At 36.9% G+C, this 19524-nt stretch overlaps 1 protein-coding gene across 26 annotated transcripts in view; it reads left to right on the top strand.

Moving 5' to 3' along the window:
* The first annotated feature begins 3521 nt into the window (after window positions 1-3521).
* LOC110006677 (putative ribonuclease H protein At1g65750) overlaps window positions 3522-19524 on the top strand; it is a 51461-nt gene continuing 35458 nt past the window's right edge. For 20 of the 26 annotated variants that reach the window (XR_016039701.1, XR_016039702.1, XR_002279825.2 and 17 more), the window contains exons 1-2: window positions 3522-3960; window positions 6189-6282. Coding sequence is in view for 7 of the 26 variants with exons in the window: in XM_020663083.2 (XP_020518742.1) it covers window positions 3925-3960; window positions 6189-6282 (130 nt within the window). In the remaining 19 variants the exon portion in view is untranslated. Of the gene's footprint in view, window positions 3961-4125; window positions 4173-6030; window positions 6088-6188; window positions 6283-6416; window positions 6467-19524 lie in introns of all 26 variants that reach the window. The other 6 variants (XR_002279827.2, XR_002279826.2, XR_016039712.1 and 3 more) reach the window with 3 other exon arrangements.

Below are 19524 nucleotides of genomic sequence, written 5' to 3'. Positions count from 1 at the left end.
CTCCAATGCCATGCTAATCAGTTTACAGAAATTTGAGCTTAACGGGGGCCATATGGTGGTGCCAAACTATCCACACATGAAATCTAAGATGAAGTAGACTACTTAAAGTCCAACCCAACCCACTTTGCATGAAAACTTGTTACTTAATACTTTGTAGAGACGGTTATTGTCAAAATTTGATATATGAGAAATCGACCATGAAGGAAACCGCTCTCTCATAGATCGTCGACCAAAGATTGGCTCAGATTTGTGTAAAACTCAAAAAAGATATCAAAAGAGTAGGGAAAATAAGAGAGCAAGTATTGAAAGAGGTTTTTGAAATAGTGAAAGGTAGGGAAAATAAGAGAGCAAGTTTTGAATGAGATTTTGAAATAGAGAAGACAAATAACAAGAACTAAAAACAAATGCAACAAAGAAATGTAACTGGAGGCGGGGCACTCAGGCCTAGCACCCAGAGTTGAGGCTTGGATTAGACTGATGGGGCAAGTCTTTATCCCTTTCTCATTCAAGAATTCTAATCTATAAATTTTTTCGAAATCTGAGGAGAGATTTGTACCTAAGAATGTTCCTCTAGGGATTACTGGCTAGTAGGGATGTTTTTATCAAATTTGTATTAGATTTTGGGTTTAACTGGATCTAGCGTTCTCTGAAATTTCGAAGTTGTAGTGGGTTTACAGCTTATTGTGGATTTCTAGGGTTTTCTCAGGATTTTCTGGAATAGGCTGAAGACTAGGGATGGATTGGGCTCAGAGTCCACGGTTTACGCTCTCTCGATCTTTTAAGGCTCTAAATGGCTTTTCCCTGCTCAAAAGAGCCCGAAATAGGCCTTTTATAGACATTTCTACGTGTCCAAAAAATGTCATTGGGATCAACTCATGTTTTTATCCCGTAAAACTAGAGATGACCGATCAAAAAGGGAAATGCAACGCATTTTGCGATGTCTCGAGGGCCATGCGACACATTCACAGATAATTCTTGGTGGACAAAAATCAATTTTTTTTGCGAACAAATATGTTCAAGCAATAACTTTCAAACATGTTGAATTTGAGAGATTCTTAAATTGTTAGAAAGCTTGTGATCTCCTCAACAATTTGGAATCAAATTTTGATCCAATTTGAGTAAGTTTTGATTGGTCACTAGGACTATAGGATGTCGGTTTTTATGCTTCTAGGTGTCAAACTAATGTTTGAGTTAATTTCTATATTTATTATGAGGGAAAATTTCTTACAGTCCTAATTCCCTATCATATTTCACGGTAGACCCTCATTCTATTTTTCTTTCAAGTGGCATAAAAAAACCCTTAAGTATTTCATCGTACCCCCTCATCTCTTATCTCTCAGGTTTATTTACTTTTGATCATAAAAATTAGCCCAAACAAGTTGTTTTATTCCATCTCAATCCAAAAACTTTTTAAAAAAGTGCAAAATAGGGTTAAAAAGGTTTTTGGATTGAGATGAAATAAAACAATTTGTTGGGTTAATTTTTGTGGCCAAATTGAATAAATGTGGGAGATAAGATATGAAAGGGTACGGTGAAATATTCGAAGGTTTTTTTATGCCGCTTGAAAGAAAAAAAAGAGAGTCTAACATGAAATAAGATGGTGAATTAGAAGTCTGTACAATATTTTCCCTTATTATGATCAAGGGTCTAGGATGATTAGTTTGGAATATTGGGTCGGTTTTCAGGGAGTTTTTAGGGATTTTATGTACAATTAGATTATGATTTGTTGGTCCAATGGAGTACATGGTGCACTGGCTTGCTTGCTTTTTTTTTGGTCTCCCTGCGTGTCTTTTAGGATGATTAGTTTGGAATATTGGGTCGGTTTTCAGGGAGTTTTTAGGGATTTTATGTACAATTAGATTATGATTTGTTGGTCCAATGGAGTACATGGTGCACTGGCTTGCTTGCTTTTTTTTTTGGTCTCCCTGCGTGTCTTTTTGTTCTTGGCCTCCTGTTTGTCTTTTTTCCACTCTATGTGATTGGGTACTTCCACTGGTGTGACACTTTCTCATTGGGACCAAACCTATAGAAATTTTTCAATTTACACGAAGGTCTATTTTTTATTTTTTTCAAAATTGCCCTTAGTTCAACCTTCAACAGTCGAATTACAATTATTTCACGTTTTCTTTTTTTTGTTTGCTCTCTTTGAAGGGTCGAACTAAATTTTAGCTTTTTTTCGAGAAATGTAAGCACAGATCCCTTCAAATTCATGTTATTGAAAGTATCCCTTCCAAATTTTTATTTTTTATGTTCACACCCATTTTTTATTTTTAATTTTTTAATTAAATTACTCCTACTTCAGACCTTGAATGTTCGAAATTTAGCTCTCAAAACCAAACTTCTCTAAAGTTCCTAAATTAACTCTATCCCAAAAGCAAGGGAATGTTTTTATTTTTTTTGGCTAATTTTTTGGGAACTTAAACTTTGAGCCTTCAATATTGAAAGTAGGATAGTTTGGTAAGAATTTTTTAAAAAGAGGGCATTTTTTAAGGGAAAAGTTTATATAGAGAGGATCTAAACGATCAAATTGGAGCCTACCACAAAAATTTCACTAGAAGAAGTTGTTTTTTTATGCCCAAATATCCTCAAATTGATCATCTCGACATCAAGATGTATGGACATTAGAAAAAATGGATTTCAATTTTTGGAAACATTGTATTTTATAACACATTTTTGGACTATTAATTTTCAAGATTTTTCATATTTTCATAGATCTATCGATCTACCCTTTTTTGAAGCTTTAAACTTTATAAATAAAGATGAAAATATATTTTAAGACGATAATAAAGATTTCCAGTATTGAAACCACATTTCTCGATATTATTTGAAGGTAGGCTCTAATTTGATTGTTTAGAGCAACCTCACCCATTTTTTAATATGAAGAATTTGATACATACACGTGAATTTCCTCTTTTTTCCTTAAGAAGTAGTTCAACGCATTAATGCCAAAACTACATTTCTTCACTTTCACATATAGTTTGAAGTTGACCCTCAAGGGCCAAGCTAACTAACGTCGGTCAAACTAGGAGAAACCAAAAACTAGTTTGATCCTTCAATGGTCGAATTCGTTTTTGGCAGGGTAGTTCGACCAAGGATCGAACTAGAAGCTTGGTTCAACTACATGTGGTTAAACTAGAAGTGGGTTCAATGCTTGCAGCTGGACCGATGTTAATTGATCCTTGAAGGTTTGTTTAGCATAGTTCGACTTACAAGGGCAATTAAAAGAAAAAAATGCAATTCGACCCCTTAAAAGGAAAAAAGAGAGGAGAATATATAGTTTGAGCCTTCAACTTCATCCACTTTTGAATTGTAAAATCCTAAATGTCTTAGATCTCAAACGTTTTTTTTTATCTTAAACTTTATATCCAAGAAATCAATCTTGTGCTCTAAGAAATACAAGTACATTATACTCCCACAGGAGTACCATTCTAAGCACCCTTTGGGCTTTCTATTCGTTTTCCTTTCTCAAATTTCAAATGGTTTGGTATATCACCATCTTTTCTAATTGCTTTGGTATATCACCATCTTTTCTAATTGCTATGTATGATAAGGAGAGAGAGAGTTTTGAAAGAAGTTAAGCGGAGAGAGTGAGGACTACAAAACTTAGAGACAATATGTCACTTGGTTTTGCCACTCCAACGGTTAGTTTCCACCCACCATTACGTTCGAAATAGTTTTAGCTTTACCCCGTGTCGACCGTTGGATGAAACAAAATTCAACGGCCAAAATTGATGACCGTTTAACGAGTTCTTCGTCTCATTTGGAACCCAAAGTCTGCGCGCTGAGAGAGAGAGAGAGGGGAGCCCCTCTTCTCACTGTGGTGAATGCTGATTTTGAACACCCCCTTTGAGAAGTCGCTTCCAATTTTGGATTCCACTTGAGAGTCTTAGAGTTGTTGCTTTTGTGCAAAATCCGGAAGTGGAGATGGCAGCGGCCAGGATTGATTTTCCCAAACCAGAGGTAATAAACAATTTGAGGGTTTATTTTATTTTATGATGAATGCTTCTCGGAAATTTTAGTTGCTTGGTCATCGGATTTACTTCGTTTATTTTATTTTATTTTTATTTTTATTTTTTTATTTCTTATGGTTTTAAGATGATAAGAAATTACTGTCTTGCTATGCAGTGTTATAGGGGATTGCCAAAGTAATTTATTAGTACATGAGTACTCTGGTGAGCAGGTTTCTTCGATAATATCATTATTTGGCGAGCAACTATCTTTCATATGTTTTCCTGTTAACTCTGTGGGTTTTTGTAGTGTTTGAGCGATAGAGAATGCATTTGAGTGAAGGAGAATGAATGTCTAGTTCTTGTCTAGTGATTTGGGTGGTTTAGTTTGTATATGGAAACCAAATGGTTGAAAGGTTTATATGGGATTTAAGAGGATTATTTATGTTGGCAGGACCTAATTTGTGAGGTTTTAGATATTTATGTTGGCAAGACCTAATTTGTGCGGTTTTCCTGAATGTTTAAAGGCCTACTAAACTGTCAGGAAAGATGGGTTTCTTTTATGAAAATTTAGCTTTTCTCATATTTGCCGTTATACTTTTCTCCAAATTAGTTTCCTTGAGCTGAACAGTGAACTCAAAATGCTGCATTGTAGGGAAGTAATGTATAGGACTGTTTCTTCTATAGCGCTATTTAATCTTATTTCTTAGAATATACATCTAGCAGTATTACATGGACAATTTAAAGTCTGTTAACAAAATAAAATATAGAGTACCATGAAATTTGAAAAATGCTATGAATGTTATATAGGCTATGAACTCAAAATGCTGCATTGTAGGGAGGTAATGTATAGGACTGTTTCTTCTATAGCGCTATTTAATCTTATTTCTTAGAATATACATCTAGCAGTATTACATGGACAATTTAAAGTCTGTTAACAAAATAAAATATAGAGTACCATGAAATTTGAAAAATGCTATGAATGTTATATAGGCTTTCCACATTTTGTGATTTTATATTATTGCAACATGTTATGTTTGCATCTATTTAACATTTTAATTGTCTAGCTGTAAGTCATATTTTTTAAAATAATTGAAGTTTTAAATTTTGTGTACTGTCTATTTGTCAAAAAAGGGTATCATTTTGAGCTTTCTTCTATTACAAATTTGATTTTCACCATGCATATAATCCGTCTCTCCATTGGCAAAACTATATACGCCAAAAGCCATTGGAAATCCACATTGGAGAATCCATGTCCCTTGAAAAGAATGGCCCCGCAAGTGTAATCTCTGTGCATACGACACGATCAAGCATAAAAATTAAAAAAATCCCCAGTAAATCGTATGGCCTAATGATCCAGTGTATCTCTCGTCATCTCCTGCTCAACCTCATAAATTACACTAAGGATGGGGCAAGTTTCCTATCACACAAATTTTTGCAAACTCACATTGTATATTTTTTTCTTTTCAATCTTGTTAATTAATTGTTTATGTGCCCATATGCAATGTTACAAAATTTCACACAGTAGTACAAATTTTGCTTATCAAAACAATAATGATCCATTTTCTGTCACAACTCTATGAATAGATAATGTCTTCCAAGATGAAAGTTATACTAGTGAAGAACATGACATTCTTAGGACTAAGGAAAGATCAAAAGTTTTCTCCAAGAATTTTGACAAAAATGGTAATTTAAAGAGCAATAAGACAACGGTCTGCAGCCCATTTGAAGAGGGTGAAAATAAGATTTGACTTCCAATGGTTAGGAACCAGATAATTTATGAAAATGCAGTGATTTGGAAGGCTGCGAGGAGGATGTACAATAAAGTTTCTCTGTTCGAGTTATCTAGTATAATGTTTTTGATGTAAATTAGAGAGGAATAGACTAGGCATTTTACTTCCAAAGAAAATACAAAGGGAAAGGTTGAGAAGTGGGTTTCTAGTAATCCCATTTTTTTCTTTTAAAGATTACTACAGATAGAAACCCATCATTTAAGAGCGACATAAATAAATGAATGGAACTGATTTTCCGGAGGTTACGTATAATAAGTGGAATGGTACTGATGAGAACCATTTTCTTACAGAGATTGGGAGTAATCATTGAATCATATCCTCGTAACTTCAATCCACGATTGAGTTAGGTACTTCAATTTTCTATTATGTTATCTTTATTTTTCCTTGTATTCTATGTCAAGTTGTTGGCGATATTAGTTTTTCTAATGCTGAAAATAATCTCATGTAGGAATACTTGACTCAGTTGGAGGAAGCGAAGAAGAAATATGACCACATAAAGTACTTGAACAAAATCAAGAGCTTTTCTTTTTCCATCCTCTCAGGTAATCTCTTTGAAGTTGCAGTTGCTCCTGTTCCATCCTTGTAAGGATTGAATGTTTGTTCCAATCTTCTTTTGCTTCAAGCTAACTTTTGGTGGATGGCTCATATGGAAAATGGATTTTTACATTATTATCAGGTTGTCAAGGTTTGCTTGTGTCAGTCGTCTTTGTTTGTCATTCTCTTATAGTAAGTTGTTGACCATGAAATATGCTTTTTTGCATTTGAGTCTTGGAAGTTGTTTCTTCTTGCCACATGGTACTAGAATATATAACAAATTGATGGAATTCATACAAAATTAATATATATATATATATATATATATATATATATATATATATATAGAGAGAGAGAGAGAGAGAGAGAGAGAGAGAGAGAGAGAGAGAGAGAGGTTATCATGAGGTTATTCTCGAATTGGGAATAAAACCTTATGACAGTTTTTCTGGTTTTATCACCAAACATATACAACATTAGGGCATGCTACGAATATGAAGGAAAACATGTTTATTTTTTAGGTCAATTTTTCATTTGTTCTAGTCAAATTCTAGTGGTATACATTTTTTTTTATTTTTATTGTATAGATTTTTTGTGGTAAGGTTATTGTTTTGCCCCAAATGTATTCCTATGAGAATGATAAAGGCAAGAATAGAAAGATGACAAAACAAAATAACTTCAACCAAAACAAGAGCATAAGGATACAAATAGGAAAATGAGTCCAAATTTTATTAGAACATGAATTGGGGTTCGGGAAGAGTTCCAGATTTCTAGATGATCATCAAAGTTCAGTTACAGAGAACACCCTAGATAAACTAGCTCGACAAGAAAGAAAGAGATGATATATATATATATATATGCATGGGCCAATTTAGTGTTTGAGGACCCTTCTCATGAAATATGGAAAGAGTAGATTGTCACTGTGGCCAATCCAGAGTAGAAGTTTCACTCTTTTTCCTTACTGTAACTGGACACTTGTCGCAATGATGTAAGACTCAAGAGTGATCCTCCTCCCCTAGCCCTACTGTCCGAAGTTCTTTACATAACCATTTTTGGGCAGGAAGATTTGTTGTAACCTGATCTTTTCTAGCTTTGAGTAGATGACACTTTCCCTTTTATCTGGTCAACGCCATCCCAGTGTTTCAAAAAGCGTTAGGCGATCTTAGGTGGCCTTGGGGGGTCCAGTTCACTTATAGCCTAGGCTCTATAGTAGAAACAAAAAAGGGCTCTATAGTCTCTAATAATATAAATATAACTGTATATTGTATATAATATAACAATTAGTTATTTAGGGCTGTTTGAACACATTTTTCAGCACCTTGGTCCCTGATGCAGAAAAAAGAGGAAGCCGGTCAATAAAGCTTGACAAAATAGTGGAAATTAAAACAGTCTCAGAATGGTCCCAGAATTGGTCAAGATCTTCATAAGAACTCCAAAAGGTCACCTGCCAAGTTTTGTCGCAATTCAACATGTCTAAGGCATTGGACACAAAGAAACAATTTTAGAAAAATCGGCCTCTAGCACACTGAAACGGACCCTGTAACTAGAACTTTTGGTGCATCAAATTGCTGTGGGACCACCGCCATTTGATCCGGCACGGTCGAAAACCCGTATGGGTCAAGTTTCGGCTTAATCGGGCGCTCCAAGACAAAGTTATGAGTAAAATACTGAGAAGAAGTAGGCCTCACACTAATTCCCGTGCGGCCTCACTGCACTAAATCACCATTAATGGTGACTATTTTCACAATTTCGGACAGTGACTTCAAAAACACATATCTCACTCGTTTCGAGTCAGATCGCGCTCAAATTTTGTAAGTGTGTTCGTTTTGTTGAGACGAGCGTTTCGATATATGGCACGCCCCGTGATGACACCTAAGCAAGGAGAAAAGCTAGAGAGAAATTGCTGATCCGTAAAGAAAGATGCAGGAAAATCAGTAGCGACACGCCTCGCTCGAGCGGCCAAATCACGGTGTTTGCGCATCAGATTGATGCGAGAGCAGTTCCATCGTGCGCGTAAGGTCTTCGGTTCAAACCCCCCTATATAATGAACGGTCGAATTTCGCACACCAGGTTGCTAAAGTGACTGTAAATTCCGGTCGCCGGATTTTAGAGTCCGGCCAAACCCAAAAGTTGCGAAATCTTCATTCGGGCTCCAAATCGTGTCCGGTTAATTGCCATGCGTTCGTGACGGCATGCTCAGTGCACTACGACGAAGAAATCATGGAAAAACCTCAAGGATCGAGCGTGCTATTGATCCAAAATTTTCAAGATTCATCCAAATTTCAAGTCGCATGATCGTGGCTTAAAAACACGATTCATGGCTCGAACTTAGTATCAAATCGATCGTCATGTCGAGCCCTCCAAGAAAACAATCATCTTTCGATAAAACAGGCATCAGAGCAACCTTGGATCAGTCATGGAAGATCACGCAAGTTCTTCGGGCAGCAGCAAGGACCGTTTTGAAATTTTACATATTGTTAGACAGGGGCAAAATAGTCCTTTTGTACCTATTTTTAGAATATCTTTAATTTAATTAAATTGTAATTATCTTCAATTTAGGTAGTTTTTGGGCATCCACCCATGTTTAGGCCCAAGTTTATATAAACATGCTAAACCTAATTGTAAAGGGACCTTTGTGGGTACGTCTTGGAGAGAGAGAGAGGAGAGAGAAGAAAAGAGCCGATACCCTTGATAAAGTGATTTTCTTTCTCCTCTTTTCTCTCTCATCTCTCATTTCTCTTATCTCTTTCTCTTATATTTCTCTTTTCTCTTTCTCTCTCTCTTCCTTCTCATGATTGAGATGATGGTTCGAGCCCCTCCCAAGCGATGGGCCCCGTAGTCCACACAAGTGGTAGGGCCAGCCATCACCTTTGCCTTCCTCATCTCTCTCCTCTCTCTTTCTCTCTCCTCTTTCACAGACGGCAGACCCCCATTGCCATCAGTGTTTTTCTCCTTCTCTTCTTTCATATTTCCTTCCCTTGTGGTCTCGCATGACCACGACCCTCCTCATCTCTCGTCCCTGTGGTCCCATTGCCGTCTGTGTTTTTCTCCTTCTCTTCTTTCATATTTCGTTCCCTTGTGGTCTCGCATGACCACGACCCTCCTCATCTCTCGTCCCTATGGTCCCTCAGGACCGCAACTTTCTCCTCTCCTTCATTGTGGTCTAGCAAGACCACAATTCCCCCTCTTTTCTCATTCTTTTATCCCCTGCAAGTCCACCAGCTCCATGTGCACTCTCGGGTCTACCTCCTCTATCATTTCCTGGTTGTCCCTCACGTTTACCTCCCTTTCTCTTCTTTTTCTGTGATCCTTCATATTACCCCTCTTGGTGCACCTTCGCGTCCCTTCTTTCCCTCTTATGTTCCATGGTCCTGCGTGACCACCATTTCTAAAAACTCTTTACCTCAGCGCCATATGTGCAAAACATACCTTAGCATCGCCTGTGCAAAATATAACCTAGCGCCGTTTGTGCAATTTTCTTCCCATTGCCGCCCGTGTTAACCAAAACCTATTGCCGCCCGTGTTAACCAAAATCTATTGCCGCCTGTGAAAACTCAATCCTATTGCCATCTCACCTCACCCCACTTCATTCTCTTCCATGTTTTGTCTTATTATCCAACACACTTCTCTTTCATTTATATAAAATCCAATGATTCCCTTTTTTAATACTATTTTATGTTACCCTCTTTCAAGTATCAAATCCTCCCTCTCTTCCTCTTAACCAAATCATTACCCTTGTTTTTATTATTATTATACTTCCTTCAGCCCATTCCAATAACCAATCTATTTGTTTATTTTATTCTATTAAAACATTTTCTCTCTCCTAACTTACTAATTTACTAGTCTTATTTTATTAGAACATCCTTCTCTCTCTCTTAACAACTTTATCCATTTCTTTCATCTCACATTATCCTCTTTCATACACGTAAAACTCAATACCCTTCCCTCTTTCTCTATCATCCATTAACCCAAGAAAAATCTCTCTTTAAATTTTAAAAACCCATTACGCAACACAAAACGTTATCTCTCTTTATTCATATAATACCCAAATAGTTTAATAGTAAACCTTCCCTCTTCCTTTATTAATTTACCGTTTTTTTTTTTTTATTTTATTTTTTCCTTAATCTCATCTATCCCATCATCTTTGTTTATTTTGTTACGTTTGTATATTCATTTTATTTTATTTTTCCTCATCATAGGTGCCTTGATCTTGCCCTCCGGGTCGGGTTGACCTGTTGACGTGGTTCCGGGTTCGAGATGGACTCGGGACCTGAGATTGCTCTCTCGGGAACCACGTAAAGAAGACGTGGGCAGGAGTTCCAACCGGTGAGAGAGGAATTATGGTCATGAAGTGGGACTTACCTCACGTGGGTCCGTGACACGCTCGAGCTGGCTCGTGTGGGTGCCCTCTTAGATCACATTGGAATGCCCCCCGGCCTATGGGCGGTTTGGAATCGCCTGCCTTGACCTATTTCTCTGTTCCTGCAAACACACATTAGAAGTACCGACAAGTGGGGCAAGGTCCTCACCTTGTTACAGGATGAAATAAAAATGCGAGAGATGAATTAAAATAAAAATGAAATAAAATTAGAAGATGGAATTGGGATTGAAATGGAATGAAGTGAAGTGAAATGAATAAAATGAAGTAAAATAAAATAAAAGGGATGGAAGAAAATAAAATAAGATGAGATAATTAAAATAAAATAAATGAAAAAAAAATAGAGTAAGGGATAGTGGAATAAAATAAAAAAATAAAATAAAATGGAATAAAAGAAAATGAAATAAAGTGAACGAGGTGAGAAAAATAAAATAAAATAAATCAGGTAAATAAAATAAAGAAGATGAAGATAAATTAAAATAAAATAAGTGGGGTAAATGGAATGTAAGGGAATAAATTAAAATAAAGTAAGGTAAGATAGAATAAATGAAATGACTAAAATAAAATGGGGTGATGGAAATAATATAAAAAGAGATAAATTGAATAGTAAAATAAAATAAAGTAAGTAAAAATAAAATATGGTGACAGACAATAAAATAAAATGAATGTAAAAACATAATAAAATAAACTAAGATGATGGGATAATCAAAAAATAAGTAAAGTGGGATAACGTTAAATTAATAAAGGGAGAGGAAAGGTTTACTATTACACTATTTGGGTATTATTATACAAGTAAAGAGGGATAACGTTTTGATAGAATAAAGGGGTAGGTTAGTTGAGAGAGAAAAAAAGCTTGTGTTGGGTTAATGGGTTTTTAAAATTTAAAAAGAGAGCTTTTTATTGGGTTAATGGATGAGAGAGAAAGAGTGAAGGGTATTGAGTTTTACGTGTATGAAAGAGGATAATATGAGATGAAAGAAATGGGTAAAGTTGTTAAGAGAGAGAAGGATGTTCTAATAAAATAAGACTAGCGAATTAGTTAGTTAGGAGAGAGAGAATGTTTTAATAGAATAAAAATAAGCAAATGGATTGGTTATTGGAATGGGCTGAAGGATAATAATAAAAACAAAGGGTAATGATTTGGTTAAGAGAGGGAGGATTTGACACTTGGAAGTGGGTAACATAAAATAGTATTAAAAAAAGAATCATTGGGTTTTATATAAATGAAAGAGGAATGTGTTGAATAATAGGACAAAACGTGGAAGAGAATGAAGTGGGGTGAGGTGAAACGGCAATAGGATAGTTGAGAGAGAGAAAGCTTGTGTTGGGTTAATGGCTGAGAGAGAAGGGTATTGACTGTTACGTGTATGAAAGAAGATAATGTAATGAAAGAAATGGGTAAAGTTGTTAAGAGAGAGAAGGATGTTATAATAAAATAAGACCAGTGAATTAGTTAGTTAGGAGAGAGAGAGATTTTAATAGAATAAAATAAACAAACTGGTTGGTTATTGGGGTGAGTTTGAAGGAAGTATAATAATAATAAAAACAAAGGGTAATGATTTGGTTAAGAAGAAGAGAGGGAGGATTTGACATTTGGAAGACGGTAACATAAAATAGTATTAAAAAAGGGAATCATTGGGTTCGTGTAAGATAATGAAGTGGGGTGAGGTGCGACGATAATAGGATAGAGTTTTCACAGGCGGCAATGGATTTTGGTTAACATGGGCAGCAATGGGAAGAAAATTGCACAAACGGCGCTAGGTTATATTTTGCATATGCGGCGACATTAAGGTCTGTTTTGCACAGATGATGTTGAGTTAAAGAGTTTTTGGGAATGGTGGTCTCGTGGGACCACGGAACGTGAGAGGGAAAGAAGGGATGCAAGGTGCACTAAGAGGGGTAATGTGAAGGATCACATAAAAAGAAGAGAAAGGGAGGTAGATGCGAGGGACCATCGGAACAAGATAGAAGAGGTAGATTCGAGGGTACACATGGAGCTGGTAGACTTGCAGGGGATAAAAGAATGAGAAAAGAGGGGAATTGTGGTCTTGCTAGACCACAAGGAAAGAGAGGAGAAAGTTGTGGTCATGAGGGACCACATGGGTGAGAGAAGAGGCGGGTCGTGGTCATGCGAGATCACAAGGGAAGGAATTATGAAAGAAGAAAAGGAGAAAAACACCGACGGCGATAGGTGTTCGCCGTCTGTGAAAGAGGCGAGAGAAAGAGAGAGGAGAGAGATGAGGAAGACAAAGGTGATGGCTGGCCATACCACCTGGGAGGGGCTCGGACCATCATCTCCGTCATGAGAAGGAAGAGAGAGAAAGAGAAGAGAGAGAAAAGAGAAATAAAAGAGAGAGAAAGAGATAGGAGAGATGAGAGAGAAAAGAGGACAGAGAAAATCACCTTATCGAGGGGTACCGACTCTTTTCTTCTCTCTCCTCTCTCTCTCTCTCTCCAAGACGTACCCACAAACTTAAACCAAAAATTGAAATTTTATTGAATGATCGAAGGTCCTTTTACAATTGGTTTAGCATGTTTATATAGAATTGGGCCCAAACATGGGTGGATGCCCAAAAACTACCTAAATTGAAGATAATTACAATTTAATTGAATTAAAAGAAATTCTAAAAATGGGTGCAAAAGGATTGTTTTGCCCCTGCTTAACAATATGTGAAATTCCAGAACAGTCCTTGCTGCTGCCCCAGAACTTGCGTGATCTTCCATGATTGATCCGGGGTTGCTCTGACGCTTGTATGATTGAAAGATGATTGTTTTCTTGTCGGGCTCGGCATGGCGATCGATTTGATACCAACTTCGAGCCATGAATCGTGTTTTTAAGCTATGATCATGCGACTTGAAATTTGGATGAATCTTGAAAATTTTGGATCGATAGCGTGCTTGTTCTTTGAGGTTTTTCTGTGATTTTTTCCTCATAGTGCACTGAGCATGCCGTCACGATTGCATGGCAATAAACGGGACGCGATTTGGAGCCCGAACAAAGATTTCGCGAGTTTTGGGTTTTGGCCGGAATCTAGAATCCGGCAGCCGAAATTTACAGTCACGTTATCGGCACCGTGACCTTTCATCATGTACGAGGTTTGGACCAGAGATTGCCCTAGACCTGACGCACACTATGGAACTGGTCTCGCAGCGCCGTGATTTGGCCGTTCGAGCGAGGTGTGTTGCTGCTGATTTTCCTGCATCTTTCTTCACGAATTAGCAACTTCTCTCTAGCTTTTCTCCTTGTTCGGGTGTCGTCACGGGGTGTGCCACATATCAAAACGCTCGTCTCGACGAGACGAACACACTCACAAAATTTGAGCGCGATCCGACTCGGAACGAGTGAGATATGGGTCTCCGAAGTTCTTATGAAGATCTTGACTAGTTTTGGGGCCATTCTGAGACTGTCAAAATTTTCACTATTTTGTCAAGCTTTATTGACCGGCTTCCTCTTTATTTCGCATCAGGGATAAATGTGTTCAACAAGGGCATATGAAAATTCAAAAGCATACACTCCATAAGCCTAACCATAATTTGATCCATATCCAGTTAAAACTTAAAATTTCCCGACCAAATTACCAAACCAAAGTTACCAAACAAGCAAATACCAAACCAGTGGTAATACAAATCCGGCCTAGTACATTTTTTTTTGGTTGGTTATCTCTCTCTAAAGTAGCCTCTAATAAGTTTTAGGTTTCAAGTCAACCTTCAAGGAGCGGCATTTCTGCCCCTGGGTGGGGCGCAAGCCTTGAGCGGCCGCCCAGGCGTTGGGCGGTCCGCTTTTTGACACACGGTACAAATCCACTATCCATAGTATACAACCAAAAGGAAGAATACAAAAATGAAAGTAATACTTGAAGACTCAAAAGAATTTTCAATCAATGTTCAAAGTTTAATCATCCTTCATCACTCATCATCAGAAAACATAGGGTCAACTACATTTGCATCATATCCATCTGAGTCGTCACTCAAAAGAATCTTCAATCAATGTTCAAAGTTTAATCATCCTTCATCACTCATCATGAGAAAAAGTACGGTCAAACTACATTTGCATCATATGCATTTGAGTTGTCACCCTCCTCGATATATTGGTCGTTCTTCTTCGTCTCTTTTGAATCTGCCTCTTTTTCCTCCTCCCCCGTCCTTTGTGCAGAAGATCTAGTGGCTCTAGGAGGGTCGGCTTATGTCCTTGAAGCATTCATGACCATGTCCCATGTCAATCTTTCATGCCTCTCGACCTCATCATCATCAACCAACCACTCCATAGCATTGTCTATATTTTTTGATCTGAGGGGGTCTCGCTTATCTCTCTTAGCAAACCTATCCTTCAAGAATCGATTATACTTAACATAGAACTAGGTCATTGAACCTCTTTGATTTAAATCATGTTCCTTTTCTTTTCTATGAATCTAACAAAATCAAATGAAACTAATTAATATAAATATTAAATAATTAATATTATTAAATATATACTAAAGTACTAAATTACTAATAAAATTATACAAATTATCCTTACCCCTTGAAAAGTATTCCAATTGCTCTCACAATCAAATGAGGAAGTGGTTAGGTTTAAGATCCGAATGGCCAACTTTTGTAAATTTGGAGAACTACACCCATGTTGGCTCCACCAATTGGCTGGAAAGATATAGAATAAAATCATAAATAAATAATAAAATTATAGAAATGAAACTTGATTTCTTGAACTTGATGAAGTTAAGAATATTATTTAGATCAATTTTGGTCCTTTGGCTCTTCGCCATTAGACTCTCATCATCATCTAAATTTTGGGCTTTCTCTCTCTTGCTTTTCTCTGTAGCCTCATATATGTAGCCCATAGCCTCATATCAACCATGCAAAGGGACTTTTACAAGAGGAAAAAATACCTTAAGAGCACGCTTTACCATTCACCAAATATCCTTAGAAAGGATAATATCTCTCACCTTCTTCCCAACCTGATCCTTAGACCACTTGCATGTTCTCCAGTCATTCGAGGTAAACGTCTGCCTCAACTGCACTCTTCTTGAATGTATGCTGTATAGGCATAAGTACACCAGGTCACAAATCTCGTGACCCTAGACCTCACAATCACTTTCTTCTTTGTAAATCTACGCATCATGCTGAGGGTGAGATGGTGGCTTTAAATGAATTGTAATTGAATTTGCCTTCTTCACTACACCTAATATCTCGGTTAAATCACTAAGAGCCTCAAGCATGAGGTCTATACAATGTGTTGTGTGTCCAAAAGATTCTAAGATAAACTATACAGTAGAGCAACATTAGGAGCAATATTGTCTATGACAACTTGTACAACAAGATGCTCCCCCAACCTACTTGATTCTCTTCTCTATAACTTGGAATATGTAATGGCATTGTTTTAAAAAGCGCTAGGTGGCACCCAACGCTTAAGCAAGGTGCCTAGTTGAAAAAAAAAAAAACTGACGAGTGATGACTGATAATGATTAATCCATAAGTATTTTGATAATCCATAAGAACATAATCCAAGTTAAAAAAGAGATAGAAGTCGAGAAGAGAATTTTGATAATCTATATTTTCATACAATGATAAAACAGTAAAACCATACAAGCATACACTAATAGTTTGATACACTGTAGACTGTACACAAAAAAGTTAGATAGTAGAACTAGAAACTAGAAAGTAGAAACTAAAAATAAGAAAAAGAAAATATACAAAAATTTAAAATATATACAGTCTCGGACACAATAGTCAACACTCAACAGTCAATACAACAGTCAATAGTCAACAATCAACACCAACAATCTTCACTCTTCAGTCATCATCATCATCATCATTAGAAAGAATAGGGTAAGCTTCATCATATGCATTAGAATCGAGGCCATCATCATCAGAGTCATCCCTCTTCAATATAACGCTCATCGTCTTCCTCCTCCTCTTCTTTTGAATCTTCCTCTTCCTCCTCCTCTTCTTCGACCTCCCTCTTACTATATATGCTGATGAGGCCCTAGGAGTCTTGGCGGCTCTATACTTTTCTATCTTTTTGTGCTTCTCTGAACTCAAATATTGTATAATTTCCTCCCTGATAGCCTTCAGAACATTTTAACATGGAGCAACATCCCCCTTAATACCGGCAAGGTGTTTTTTAAACCTGTAAATGCCCCTATTAGTATCTTTTCCACAATAATTACATTTAATACGATTTTTGGCATTCGGATTCGGGTTATAATTCCAGCCTAGATCACCACTTCTAGAAGAACCTGGAGAATATATTTCCACAGAAAAAAGCTCATTTTCATCATTTTTTGTTTCTTTTAAATTCAGAAGTTGTCTAATCTCATCCTGAATAGCTTCAGAAACCTTTTACAAGAAGCAACATGCCCTTTAATACCGGCAGGATGTTTCTTGAATCGGTTAATACCCCTATTGGTATCCTTTTCGCAAAACTTATACCTTATACAATTTTTATCGTTTTGTTTTGGGTTATAACCATACTTCCAACCCAGATCACTTCTTCTAGAAGTAGCTGAAATGGACCTATTCAAATGACAAGCATTTGGTTCATGTTTTTGTTTTACAGAACTCACTTCTCCTCTTTGATAGGTTCTGGAACCCCTTTACAAGGGGCAACATCCCCCTTAATATCGGCAAGATGTTTTATAAATCGGTTTATGCCCCCTTTCGTATCGTTTTCACAAAAAATTGTTGTTAATGCAATTTTTGTATTTTGGATTCAGGTTATATCCATATTTCCAACCCGGATCTCTCCACTTTGACTATATCCTAAAGAAGACATTTCAAAATTAAACTAGCAATCTAAAAAATAAATTTTTACACTTTGATTGCTCGAACTTCAAACTCCCACATATGAGATTTTTTCTGGTGCTAAAATAATAAAAAAAACACCCGCTAATGGATTTTAAAACTCCAAAACTAAATCAAATCTACCTGAGTGATGTTTGGATCCGTTTTCTGCAACTCTGAGAAACACTTCGATCCAATGAAAGTCACGAAACTTAGTTTTTTTGAGTTTTCTCTCTCTAAAATGGGTTTTTTATGGGTAGTTTTCTTGAGGTTTCTTTCTCTTTCTAAAATGGGTTTTAAATGAACCTAAAACTCATCCTTAAAACCCTTCATGTTTCAAAAAAATCAATACAACGAAAAAAAAAAAAAATTCTGCCCCTTGTCGGGGTGCAGGCCCTAGGCGGCCACCCAATGCTAGGCGCGCCTAGGTGCTGGGTGGTCCGCTTTTTTTAACACTGTGTAGTGGGCATCATAGTTATAATCAAATAAATCAATAGACTTAAAAAAATAACAGTCCCTAAAGGACAATTCACAAGCAAATTCATCTGACTTCTTCCTATCACTCGAAGCGTCAGTCATAATAGAAACTCCATATTGAGCCCATACATTCTTCTTAACTTCAACAACATCGTTCGTGACACTCACAGGCTCTGAAAGCTCATATGGGGTTGGGGGTTTCATCTCAGGCCCAAATTAGCCAATTGCTTCTACCAAGGGATAGAAGCTTTGACAAGCGGTATTGAAAGGAATGCTCGCCTCATAAAACCATGTAGCATTGTAAAAAGTAGCTCTATCTCTTTATTCCTTCTTCATTCTATTTTCAATGGTGGTTTTCTTGTTTGTTTTCTCTCCTGCAACCTCAGGGTCAGAAGAGGCTTAGACAAGTGGTATTGAAAGGAATGCTCGCCCCATGTAGCATTATAAAAAGCAGCTCTATCGTTCTATTCCTTCTTCATTCTATTTTCAATGGTGGTTTTCTTATTTGTTTTCTTTCCTGCAACCTCAGGGTCAGGCCGGGGCAAAAAACTATCTATATGGCCTATAATTTGAGGCTTCTTACTCCTAAAACCAGAAGCAAATACAACTCCCTTTCTTTCCCCTTAATAATGGATTGTTCTACATCTTGACATCCCTCTCCATCCTCATCACTATCATCACCATCATAACTAACCCGAACCCCAGACTTAATCTCTGCTATGGAGGCAAATTTAATATCTTTTTTCATTGTTACCATACTAAAAAAATTAGTTATTTCCTCTTTAACAACATCAGAAGTTTTTTACATGGGGCAACATCCCTCCTGATACCGACAAGATGTTTCTAAAATCGGTTTATGTCCTCCTTTTTGTATCCTTTTCACGAAACTTGAATCTTATGCAATTTTTATCATTAGGATCTAGCTTGTAGCTATATTCCAATCGGGATCACCACTCCCATTAGATCTCGTAGAAAATATCTTAACTTATTATACTTGCAATAAAAAAAAATCACTTAATTTGATTACTCAATCTCCAAACTTCCACCTCAAAGATGCTTCTAAGGACACAAAATATTCTAAAAAACCATCCAATAGATTTATAAAGCGTCAAAAATTAAATCTAATATCAATGGGTGATGTTTTGGTCAATTTCTCATAACTTTGAGAAACCCTTCAACCTATAGAAATCACAAAAAATTAGGTTTTTGGGTTTTTCTCTCTCTAAAATGGTCTCTAATATGTTTTAGGTTGCAAATAAACCTAAAAACAACAAATTTGGCCCTTTTGTATAAAAAAGACAGACAAAAAATGGCCCTACCGAAAGTGTTTTCCGCCTCTGGGTGGGGCGCAGTCCTTGGGCGGCCTCCTAGGTGGGGGTGCCCAGGGATTTTCGCCTTTTTCTAGCTTTTAGGCCTGGGCGATGTGCCAGGCCCCTTTGACCGCGTAGGTAGCTGTCCTGGGCACAGGGCAGTCTGCTTTTTGAAACACTGTGCCATCTTATTCACTTCATTCCCGGTTGAAAGTTGAATTTGAACTTCACCTGTCCCTTCTTCTGGTGGCAATCCCTTATTCATATTTATCCGCTTTAATATTCATGTTGTTTTATATCTTCTGATCTTT

Source organism: Amborella trichopoda, chromosome 8 (assembly GCF_054954075.1).
Source record: "Amborella trichopoda isolate Santa Cruz 75 chromosome 8, AtrichopodaSantaCruz75HAP2 v2.0, whole genome shotgun sequence".
NCBI lineage: Eukaryota > Viridiplantae > Streptophyta > Magnoliopsida > Amborellales > Amborellaceae > Amborella > Amborella trichopoda.
The sequence above is the reverse complement of the archived record's forward strand: the minus strand, read 5'-3'. Positions and strand labels throughout refer to the sequence as shown.